Source organism: Tamandua tetradactyla, chromosome X (genome assembly GCF_023851605.1).
Source record: "Tamandua tetradactyla isolate mTamTet1 chromosome X, mTamTet1.pri, whole genome shotgun sequence".
NCBI classification, from domain to species: Eukaryota; Metazoa; Chordata; class Mammalia; order Pilosa; family Myrmecophagidae; genus Tamandua; species Tamandua tetradactyla.
Window position 1 is genome coordinate 165,511,490 of NC_135353.1, and position 12,603 is coordinate 165,524,092.

At 48.2% G+C, this 12,603-nt stretch overlaps 1 protein-coding gene across 3 annotated transcripts in view; it reads right to left on the reverse strand.

Annotated features, from left to right (window-relative positions):
• The window catches only part of WWC3 (WWC family member 3), a 134,782-nt gene that overhangs the window by 76,039 nt on the left and 46,140 nt on the right, over positions 1 to 12,603 (reverse strand). For all 3 annotated transcript variants that reach the window (XM_077145275.1, XM_077145274.1, XM_077145276.1), the window contains exon 2: positions 3,337 to 3,446. In XM_077145275.1, the coding sequence (XP_077001390.1) occupies positions 3,337 to 3,446 (110 nt within the window). The remainder of the gene's footprint in view (positions 1 to 3,336; positions 3,447 to 12,603) is intronic.

Here is a 12,603-nt window from a genome sequence, read left to right on the forward strand (position 1 = left end):
GACCCAGAAGGAAATAGTAATTGTTGACTGAAAGGCATCTCTTTACATGAAGAAGGGAAGGTGTGCTCTACTCTGTAGACAGAGGAGTGCAGTCCACAAACCAGACCCTGAAATCTGGGGGAAGAGTAGTAAAGAGGCAAGACACCCAGACTAGGGAAGGACCACCCTCTTTAATGGAAACCAATCTCCTAGTGAAGCGTTTCCCTAAATGATGGTAACAAAATAGAAAACGATGTCGTTGTTACAAACTGAGAGACATCAGGCTACGGTGGTTCCATGACAATGATGAAGTGTTGGTAAGTATTTCCAGGCTGTTGGCAGCCTAAACAAAATAAGGGGGAGGTTATAAAGGAGAGATGCTGACAGATGTTTCCCCACCCAAATCCTCAATAAACATGCAAAATTATTTCTTTTTAAAGCGTGCTTGCTAGGATGTTTCAAGTTCCATACCTAGAAGCCCCCTCCCCATCTATCCTCCTGCCAATATCCCCTACCCATCTGTACTGGTTAGTTTTAGGTGTCAACCGGGCCAGATCACAGTATGCAGTTGTTTGGTCCAATACTGGCCCAGCTGTTATCTGGGGGGATTTGTTAGACGGGATTAGCATCTGCCACAGCTGACTTTAAGGAGATGACCTTCCATACCGTACATGGGCCTCATCCAATCTGCTGGAGGGCTTATGAGCAAAGAACTGAGGGTTCCAGAAAGAAGAAGAAATTCTGCCTCAAGACTAAAGTGTCCACTCCTCTCTCAGTTTCCACCCTGCCTGCCTGCTCTACAAATTTCAAACTTACCAGCCCCAACTGCGCAAGCCAACTCACACACACACACACACACACACACACACACACACACACACACACACACTACACACACACACTCACATCTTGCTGGTTCTGTTTTGTTGGAGAACACTACTTGATATATCACCCAGCCCTTCACATCACCACCCCGGGACCTCTCCTAAAAGCCTCTCCAGGCCTCAGAGCTCATGGTGTGGGGGTGGGGGGGTGGGGCAGGGCAGAAAAGAAAACCAAAACCAGACTCCTGGTCTGAGCCCCGGAGCTCAGATCCAGTGGGATGGGGTTAGGACAGAGTCCCGGTTCCTGCAGCCAACCAGCACTGTTTACACTTCACTCCAGGAGCCAGAGGATGTGGGAAACCTCCAAGGCTATCACCCCAGATGCCCTCTGCTCCCTCACCCCACCAGCGACCTGCACAGCTCCAATGAGACATTTTGATTTCTCAGGTTCTAGGCCTTTAAATAATTTTAAAGCTCCGCTCTCAAGAGTTGAGTGACTGAAGGTTTGTTTTTTTTTTTTTTTGGGGGGGGGGGGCAGCAGGGAATAACCTGAGCCAACGTCTTCCCTCTCCTCTCCTCTTCCTTCTCCTCTCCTCTTCTCTGGTACTGGGCACCCCAATTAGGCTCATGGGGGCCAGAAGAAGTGCTTGGTGATTACTCAGAATCAGGGTTTGCATCTACTTCCAGGGTGTCATCTCCTTGAGGGCAGAGATCAGGTCTCCTTTTCCTGTGTCTTCAGAGCCTAAACAGATGGGGCCCCAGCTTCGGGCCTTCACACCCAGGGCTCTCCCACACCAGCCCCGGTCCCAGCCGTGCCACGCGGCAAGACCCACTCGGAAACGCCAGGGATGGGACAGGGTGGGGTAGGAGCAGCAGGCGAGCACAGAGCGGTGCACTAGAAACACCTGCTGTGACTGAAGGGACGAGTGAGGGACGCCAGGGGCAGAGAGGGGCTACAGAAGGAGCAGGCTGGGTTTAGGGCAGGGACGAGCCAGAAAGGGTGCTGGGCCCAGCAGCAGGCAGGCAGGCTGTTGCAGGCAAACGTTTCTGCCCTAAGGTAAACGCACCCCCTGCCCCGGGAAGGATGAAGCCTGATGGTCACAAGTCATCCTGCACACTGTGCCACAGGTGACTCATGCAGCAGCCCCGCGGCCCTCCCTGTCCACAAGGCTGGCCTGCTGTGGGCCAGGAAGGTGGGCCCCGGCGGTCACAGCCCCAACACACCCAGGTGGCCAGCTGGGGACCACAAAGAGGGCTGTCCCTTGGCCTTTGTCTGCCAAGTCCTTGGTCTGTTCAGTGAGTGGTGGAGCCTCCTGGAAGCACTTCTGCTGCTTAGATAAGCACCGGGGAGGGCAAAGGGGCCAGACACGACCTCCCCGCCACCTCCAATCACCACTGCCATCCAGCCAAGGCTGTCCCTCCACTGCCCAAGAACTGGGCCACGAAGGCGACTCCCAAGTAGGGTTTCAGCAACTGATGCTGACAAGGCAGGACTCTGCCCAAAGCCACCAACCTGAGTCCACTAAGAGGAAATGAGAAGCCCTGGAGATGGAGAGCACTGCTCCCCTTCACGTCCCCCCAGGCTCCCGTGCTTTCAGTAAACTGCAGGACAGAAAGCGGGCCGAGGGCAGGCCAGGCTTTGGGTGTCCGTCTCACGGAAAGTTGTCCCCAGCAGTAAAACTGACAAGGCCAGAAACCCCAATGGGAGCCAGAATAAAAATGGGAGAGTGTGAGAAAGCCTGAATCTGAGAGAGAAATGGATGTCCCCAGCTGGTACCCCATCAAGGAAGGCTGATGAGGGAGCAGGAAACAAGAGCAGAGAAGAGAACTGATTCTGAGCGAAACAGAGCCTGTGGCTCAGGGATTCCCGCCTCGGCATTTGTGGCATTTGAGGTAGGATGGTCCTCGCTGTGGTGCCACCCTGCGCAGTGCAGACACTTGGCAGCAGCCCCCCTTGCCAGCCGCGTCCCTCCCGCCACACTGTGATGACCTCTCCGGACAGTGCCACATGGCCCTGGGAGGGAGTGGGACGGGAGAGAATCACCCCCAGATAAGAGTCGCCACTCCAGACAGTTCTACCCAGGAGACCTCATGGTTGAAGATGCATTATTTTAGCTGTAATCTGTACACCCCCTTTAAAAAGGTTTGGTGCATTAAAGTTCAAATGAAGGGGTAACCACTTGGACATTTCCTGCTCCCAGAACTTTTTAGTTCCACTTGGCAATAAACAACCTTCTCATTATGAAATGTATTTCTGTTCCCAGGTTGCCTGGGAAATTGAGTCCTTGTATTAGATATTAAAACCCTCTATAAAACATACTACCTGAAGTCCTCAGCAAAACACAAGCAAGGTACATCTATCTACATTACTACTTTATGTTTGGAAGAAGTCAGCTAATGAAGACTTCAGATTACATTTATAAAACCCAGCTTAATACTGCATGGGATAGTATGAAGCAAGTTTTTAGCAGCTTTGATATTCAACATGACAACTCATTTGCACGTAAGAATGCAGATACAGCATTCTACTTACTATTTATGTGGTCCATGTAATAAATTCCAATTTGTTTATCATATACAGTTTCCCATCCTAAAGGAAGTTCATCCCCAACACAATCAGCAAAGGTCAATGGCTTTGTCATCCTGCAGAAAAAAACAATGGAAACAAATTCGAAACTCAGGTCAATTTTGTATAAGTTTGCTGAATTGATTCAACAATTAGGTTTTACTAGAAAATTATATATAATCCTACACGATCAACTGCTAGGCTGGAAAATTAATCGAAATAATAACCAAAAACAGTATCAGTACATTCATTATTAAAAGCATTAATATTTCAAAATGCAACTTTAAATACAAGTGAAAATATATATTGACAGTTACTGCAAAAACAGGTAAAACAAGCCTCTTCTTCCAGGCAGTATGTTTGGTGATGTGATGACAATGGAATGTAGCAACGAATATAGAGTTCTTCCAGAACAACAGGAGAGCACCTGGGCTCTTTTCTCGTTGCCTGAAAAATGTCACCCTCTTACAGCATTCAGTTTTCACACATTACTTGTGAATGCCAGCTTAAATCTATACAAAATATATTTGTAATATTTACATCTGCCAGTGGTCATAATTTAATGAATTAAATATTAACCACTGACCAACTACAAAAAGCATAGCAAAGTAAAAATACTAGGATGCCCACTTAATACTTTCCACATCCCCTATGCACCACATAGGAGAAATGTCAAAGAGCACTTTTTGGTGTGTGTTCTGGGGAGAAGTAAAAGCACCACATGTACAGACCCCTTTCTCTGAAGCAAATCTGAAAGCTAGAGGAAAGGATTTTCAAATGGATTATCTTTAGGGAGCCCCTCCCCCACCCCCGCCCCAGGCCCCTGTTGATTGACATGCCAGTTTTAGGAACGCAGCTGTTGGAGCAAACGGACACGCCCCTAATTGTCTGCGCCTGGGCGGCCCCGTCTTCCGTCGTCGCTAGGAAAACACACTGGCTGCTACGCGTGGGAATCCTACAGCCCGAAGTTCCCGGCCGCGATCCTCCCTCGTCCAATCAGGATTCTGCTTCCGTACAAGTCCCCGGTCGCAGGAAAGCAGACAGCCCAACCACAGCCCGAACCCACGAGACAAGTATTAAATCTGAACCCGTGATTCCCCCAAACTGGTTCGACGACACGGCTTGCTCTCTCTCTCTCTCTCCCTCCAAGGAGGATTTAGGAACATCAACAGAACGACTCTGATTTTAATTCGTTTTCATGTTTAATGTATGATTTTTAAACGCTTGAGCCAATATAGAAACCGAAATATATAGCAAGTGAATTCAAATACAATATGGACCTTCTCCCAAAGATGCCCTACTCAAAAAACCACAACACAAACCCCTGCGCGTGGCGGGGGCGCGGGGGGGGGGGGGGGGCGGCAGGGTCCCAGGTCCAGCAGATGACGGCACGAACACCAAACCACAGCAAAAACACAAACACTTTAAAGCAAATTAAATTTGAGTCCTGAGTACTCAAATTTCTTGAACTAGATAACCATATTTAATGTGGTCACATAAGTGAATATCCTTGTTCTTTAGAAAATATCCATGGAAAAATTAAGCGGTAAAGGAGCATATATATTTTCACCTATTCTCAAAGGTTTAGAAATAGAGTGAGAGATGTAGAAAGACCAAGAGACCAAGAGGAAGAAAGGAAGAGAGAGAGGGAGGGAGGGAGGAAGAGAGAAGGAAAGAAAGAAAGGCAAAATGTTCTAATTTGGTGAATCTGGGCATCTGGGAAGGGGGCTATATGGGAATTCTCTGTGCCATTTTTTATGTTATGTTTGTACCTTTCCTGTGGTTTGAAAATATTTCAAAATAAAACTTTAGCCAAAAAAAAAAAAAAAATTAACCAGGGAGCTGAAGCAGGTAGCTAAAGGGCTCCTGAAGCCCTGGGCTGGAGAAACCACATGAGAGGGTGTTTCTTATCTAAAGTCCGGAAGCCTCAGGGCCACGTGTGACAGCACAGAGAACTAAGGCAGCGGGCAGCCCGCAGAGCTGGCACAGAGAACCAAGGCAGCGGGCAGCGGGGCAGCGGCACACACCGCCTCGGGCTGCTGTGCTGTGGGAGGAGTTGGCCTCTATTAAGAGGCAGTGAAATGTGTAGAACATTTTTTCATCTTAGCCCAGAACATGACAATAAACACTTGAGCTGTTCTTCCGAGTCACCCATCCACCTCTCGGGCTGGCACAGCCCTGGGACTTCCAGGTAGCTGCAGCTTCTTTGTATACAGACAAATTTTGGAACGATTTTCAATAAAAGCATTGAGGACGTCTAAATTATTTTCCTAGTTACTATTCCAAAATACTCATGGGACAAGGCCTCCGTGGCTTCCTCTGATGCAGCATATAATACTATGAATATTCTAAGCTGTGCTGAGAGCAGGAGGAGGTTTTTCTCTCAGATAGGTGCCGGTGGGTGGCACTGCTTCAGTAGTGGGTCAATTACTTCTGGTGAGTTGCTCAGTTTCAGAATCTATTTGACTGCAGCTCTATAATGAAGTGAGCTTAATAAATCTTGGCTCCCTTTTTAATGTCAGAAGAGTAATGTCTGGGAGTTTGGAATACTGGACTTCTTTGGCTGTCAGCTTTTTCAGCAAGGAGTGTTTTCTGGCTGCTGTTGGCTCCAAGTGTGTTTCCTGCATGTCAGCGAGAGGCCGGGAGCCCCCCGAGAGGTCTGCTTTGGCCAGGGGACAACCAGCAACCTCAGCCAGCTGGTGGGCTTTGTCCTGGACAATCTCACATGACCCCTCGGCCTGCTAACGGTGGCCTCCCCAGCCAGGTGGAGACACTGAAGCCCCGAGACTCTTTCCCCAGGGGAACAGTGCTCGGTGCAAAAGCAGACCCCTGCCTGCCAGATGCCAGGGCCCTCTGGGTTGGTGTTGAAAGTCCTCCCCACGTCCAATCCACGCCACGCTTCCAGCTCTTTCGGCTTCAGCTTCAACCCCCTCCCCTATCCCCACCCCAGCCCACCCCACCACAATCTCTGCACCAGCTGGTCCATTCCCATGCCCCCCAAAACATCACACCCACATCAGTCTCGGCACTCGTGCTCTGTCTTCCCCGCACCCTGGGAGGGGTTTCCACTGCCCTCCACATAAGCAAATGCTCAAATCCCATCTGCCCGGCAGAGGTCAGCTCAACCCAACCCTGCACATGGCATCGGGAAGGCCCCGCCTGCCTGGCCCCCCATGCCCCTCCATCTCCACCACCCAGAGATGCTCCGGCCTCACGGTCATTGCACCCAGGACAGTACGTACGCACCACTCCTGGCCATGGCTCTGGCCTTGGTGCACAGTCTTCCTGCTGACCCCGTTCCACCCCACCCCACCAAGGAATCACGAAGCCCTCTGGGCAGGGTTCTTCAGCCTTGGTACTGCTCACACTTGGGGTCAGATGACTCTGTCTTGGGGCTGACTTGTGCATTGCAGGGTGGTCACCAGCATCCCTGGACTCTACCCATGGGGTGCCAGGAGCACCCCACCTCCCCCATCTCAGTGCAATAACCCCACCTCCCTCTTCCCAGTGCAACAACCAGAAATGGTTCCAGTCACTGCCAACTGCCCCCTGGGGGCACAGCTGTCCAGGATGAGCCACTGCTCTAAGGCCAGGAGCTAGTAGCACTGGCAAAGCTGACCACCCTCACCTAGCCTTCAATCCCCTGAGATTTCTAGAGGTTAAGGGATGATTTTTCAATGAATTATTATTCTTAAGTCAAAAAACTTACTAAAAACAGCCTCCAGTGCTTCATAAGCCCTCCTCTGACTCCCCTGTTCACCACAAATGTACCTCCCAACAAAGGTCTAAACTCCCAAAGAGGTTCACACAACTTTTTGGAAAAAATAAATTGGGATCATTTGCTACAGATGGACAAATATGCCTTTAGAAGGGCATCAAATGACACCCCAGCTCTTTGCCATCCAATGCTTCAGTAGGTAGGGTGGCTGCTGGCCCCTGGCAACTACCTGCAGGGGACAAGAGCAGGCACTCACGGTCCCACCCGCCAGGTGAGCAAGCTCAGGTGCAGAAGGTGCAAGATATTGGCCAAGGGTCTCAGAGGAGGAAAATAAGATGTGAGAGAATAGACTGACATGGCTGCCACTCTCAGGCTTACAAGAAACCAGCTCCTCTCATAAGTACATGGAATCTTGAGTAGGGTGTAAGATCTTATTGGTTTGTCCAGGTTAGTGTGATGCTCCAATATATTCCAGAGTAATGTGGGCAGTGAATAAAGAAGTATGTGCCAGGTCCCCTTGGGAGGAAATAATCACCCTTCCCATTTGGGGACTTCCTAATATTCTTGCAAGCAGTGGGGACAACCAAATCAATAGGCCAAGCCCTCAGTCTTGGGGTTTGCCCCATATGAAACTTATTCCTGCAAAGGACAGGCTAAGCCTACTTAAAATTAGGCATAAGAATCACCCCAGAAAACCTCTTTTGTTGCTCAAATGTGGCCTCTTTCTCTAAGCCAACTCGGCAGGTGAACTCACTACCCTCCCCTCCTGCATGGGACATGACTCCCAGGGGTATAAATCTCCCTGACAACGTGGGATAGAAATCCTGGGATGAGCTGGGACCAAGGGATTGAGAAAGCCTTCTTGACCAAAAAGGGGAAGCGAGAAGTGAGACAAAATAAAGTGTCAGTGGCTGAGAGATTTCAAACAGACTCAAGAGGTTATCCTGGAGGTTATTCTTATGCATTATATAGGTATCCCTTTTTTAGTTTATGGTGTATTGGGGTGGTTGGAGGGAAGTACCTGAAACTGTTGAGCTGTGTTCCAGTAGCCTTGATTCTTGAAAATGATTGTATAAAGATATAACTTTTATAGTATGACTGTGTGATTGTGAAAACCTTGTGTCTGTTGGTCCTTTTATCCAGGGTATGGACAGATGAGTACAAAAATATAAAGAATAAATAAATAATAGGAGGATAAAGGGTAAAATAAATGGGGTAGATTGAAATACTAGTGGTCAATGAGAAGGAGGGTAAGGGGTATGGTATGTATGAGTTTTTTCTTTTTATTTCTTTTGCTGGAGTGATGGAAATGTTCTAAAAATATATCATGGTGATAAATATCAAACTATGTGATATTATTGTGAGCCATTAATTGTACACCATGTATGGCAAGTACGTGTGTGAAGATTTATCGATAAAAAAATTCAAAAAAAAAAAAAAAGAAAGAAAGAAACCAGCTCCTTGGGAGGGGCAGAGTAAGTTAACACTCCTGCCCCTGCATCCACTGTCCCTCACCTGGTCACCCTGTAAAGGAGGTGTTTTGTTCTGTTTGTCTGTAGGGAATAGTATATAATTTCAAGGAACTTTCCTTTATGGGTGAAGGTGGAACACTGTGAATCCATGTATGCCCAATCTCATTTCTGGAAGCTATTCCTGCACTGATGAAAAGATAGAGGCCTTCGTCTAAACTGAGGATTAAATTAACTAGGAAGGACATCCTCCATTTTTGTAAATTTCACTAATTTCTATGATTCTTGTTTTTCTAGTGCAAATGCTGAATACCAATTAAAGTAGTGTCGATGAAGGTCAAGCTGGGAAAAAGCAGTGTGGTTTGTTCTTAGAGTCCTGTTGCTTTAACCAGGGTGCCCCCCGCCCTCGTTGGTCCCACCTTTTGACCCCCATATTGACACTTCCTCCCGCCCTTTGCACAAGGACAAAATCCTGCAAGTTCTGGGCTGTTGGCCCCTCCCACCCACCTCCCTGTAAAGGAAGGTTTGAGCGCCACTTATTGAATACCCAGATAAGTAGACTTGTGAGCTGAGGGTCAGAGCGGGTGGCAAAGTAAAGCATGCTGGGGTGGGTTGGCCCACTACAGCTCATGCTGGCAGTTTCTCATTTCTGATCCTGGAAACCTTTTTAATATATTAAAAGGGGTTAGAGAATACACTTTAAAAGATATAAAGTAGCATTCAATTTTGTCTTACAAAAGCATCTGTTGAGGTTTTTAACTTTAAAGACAGTTTTTTTTTTCTGAGACCCTGAGAAAGCTTCCATTATTAACTCCCCACAGGGCAGATCAGAAAGGAGAGCGTGCCCGAGGAAGGAAGAATGAAGGAATCCATGCCAGCAGCTTGTACCTGGTGTTTCCCCAAATTTCCTTCTCCTCCCAACCCACGGCTGCCAGCCCAGATCCTTGGGTTCTCATCAACCCAGACACTTGATGTAGGCTCCTTCCCGCCCGCCCACCCCACTCAGCACTCACAGACTCAGGGGGAATTTTTGTTTTAGTACAGAAAATTCAGCAAATACACCTAAGCAAGAGGGCAACGTGCACTCATCCCACCACCCAAAGACAACCACAGTTTCTGTTTTGTTGTGGTAGCCTTCCTCGTTTCTTCTATTCATTCTTTTTTCTTTGTTTCTTTCTACCACAGTCAGGATCACGCAGTATATATATATATGACTTTATAGCCTGCTGTTTTCACTTAACTTTGTAACATATTTATTTATCAATTCATACCTTGAGTCTCTCCAAAAATGACTGGAACTCGCCTAACATTACAGCACAAGTATTTTGCCCCACTTGTTAGAAGTTATTTCCAAACACCCACTGGGACAGTTCGGCAACGCCAGGCTCCCTGAGAGCAGCTGCCCCGTCTCACCTGCCCACCCCTAAGCACCTGGCCCGGGTCAGGGCATGAAGTGGGAATGCAGAAATGAAATGTGGTCTCTCCAGACGATGGAACACTATGCAGCCCTACAAGGAAATGAAGTACTGATACAGGCTACAACAGGGACAAACCCTGCAAACCTTATGCTCGATGAAAGAAGGCAGTCAAGTCGACACACTGTACAATTCCATTTAGAAGAAGTATCCAGAGAGGCAAATCCATAGACAGAAGTAGATGAGTGGTTGCCAGGGACTGGGGGGAAGGGAGAATGGGAGGGACTGCTAATGGGTACAGGGTTTCCTTCTGGGGTGAGGGGAATGTTCTGGAATTAGATAGTTGTAATGGCTTCACAACTTTGTGAATATACAGACAACCATGGAGTGGTACCCTTCAAAATGCTGCATTCTGTATTATGTGAATTAGCTCTCAATTAAAATATTGATGAGAGGCCCACCTCTGTGTATAAAGCTCTCGGGCTGTATTTCTGATTATTTTCTTTGAAAAGAGTCCCAAGAGTAAAGCTGCAAGGTCAAAGGAGATGAAGCTTTTGCCCCCTCTTAAATTTAAGCCCCCTCTGAAATTCTATGGAAAAAAATTCAGACAGTAAATTATAAAGAACAGGAAATGAAATCACCCAACATCTAGAAGACTTGAACTCACATTTTAACTTATTTTCCTTCCTTCTTTTTCCTAAATTTCACATAGCTGATCCAATTTGACATTCTAGATACACTTTCATACACCCAGGCTTTTCATTTACGTTTTTCCCCATTAATTAAGCTCCTATTTGGAATCACTTTCTATGATGCTTGAATATTCCATCATGTGCAGGAGACCGTAATTTCTTTACCAGACACCTGAAGTCATACAATCTGGGAGCATTCCAATTTCCTGTTCTTTGTTATAAATAATGGTTATCAACTTACAGAAAACACTTGCTAGATATTGCCAAAGTGCTTTACCAAAAGGTTGGGCCAGTTTACACGCTGTGTTACCACCCTCTGGGGACAGCTCTAAATGCATTCGAAACAGGCTCAGAAGGGATGCTTATAGCCTAGGAGTGCTTCGCCCACGTGGGCCGCGCCGGCCGAGGGCACAGCGCACTGCGTGTGTAGCAGCATTCTCAGACATGGGGGCAGGTGGGGGAAAACCTGTACCGAAAGAAACTGGCAGCACTGCATACCCACTGTTCCCCCCATCAAAGCATGCTCTAACACTCCATGTCCAAGGCGTCCAAGGTCCCACCACCTTGTCACTGCCTCCCTAATACGGGCCAGGTCAACCAGCAGGACGGCCACCTTCTCTGCCCTCCATCACCACACAGGGTTCTTCTGCTGCAAACTCTCACCGTGCTTTTGCTGGCCACTTACAGGGGAGTTGGTCTATAAGAAAGGAGAGAAAGCAGGCTTCCTGGTGTTCCCTTTCTCTCGTGCCACCCTGCAGGGCTCTTGGAGGGCTACCACTGGGCCACCTCAAGGCCCAAGAGAGCCCTTTACTGTCATGAAGCCTCACAGGAGGCATTCTGCTCTCTCTTTGGGCCTCAATTTCCTAACTTTAACTTAAAATGGGGATGAGAAGACAAGTCTCAGAGGGTCATGTCAGCTGGGTGGGGCCTTGCTAGTTACTGCATAGAGGGGGCACCCTCCACTGCCCTCCCTGCCTCCCTCTCATTTCCCCAACAGACTTCCTGCAGACTGCATGGGCTCGCTGATGCGGCTGCCATAAATCACCCCTAGCTGGGTGATCAAAGCACCCAGCTTTGTTATGACCTCACAGTTCTAGAGGCCAAAAATCTGCAATGGGTCTCCCTGGGCTAAAACCAATGTTTTGGCAGGACTGCGTTCCTTCGGGAAGCTTCCGTTTCCTTGCCTTTTCCAGCTTATCAGGGTGACCTACCTTCCGTGGCTGGTGGCCCCTCCCTCCATCTTCACAGTCAGCCATGGGTGGACCGAGTCCTTCCCACGGGACCATCTCTGCTCTCCCCTCAGCTTCCTTTCTCCACCAAGGCCCGTTGCGATTCTGCTGGGCCCACCCAGACAACCCAGGCCACCCTCCCCATCTCAAGACCTTCCCCTCCATCACATCAGCAAAGTCTCTTCCATCACGTCAAGTAGCATATTGTCAGGTTCTAGGATTAGGACGTGGCCCACACCGAAACAGCAGCTGGGCCAGAGAGGGTGGCAGAGAGGGCGGTCATAGGCCAGTACCTCGAACAGGACACACCTGTTTGCCAGCCAGGCTCGGGGGGCCAGAATATCAGACACCAACCATAACAAATTGCAGAAAAGGACAGAGGTGCATTAGAGAAAGCAGGAGAGAAGAAAGGGGAAACCTGGACTTTTATCATATTTCCTTTAGCAAAAGGAGGCCGTAGTAATCTCCAGAGGCTGATACTGCACTTTCCGGGTTCGTAGAACAAGCCAGCCTTTATATTTCCAAACTGTACTTATTTTTAATATGCTATTAAAAGAGAAGATACTATTCGTCTCAATTTCAGTTCCAAACCAATCGTCAAGAAATTATAATGACTTCCTTCACCTTTTCTAACATAACTTGGCTCCCGGGGAATTTCAAAGCCTGCAGGAACTTGGAAACCCGGCCTGTCTGTGGAGAGGAGATAGTGGA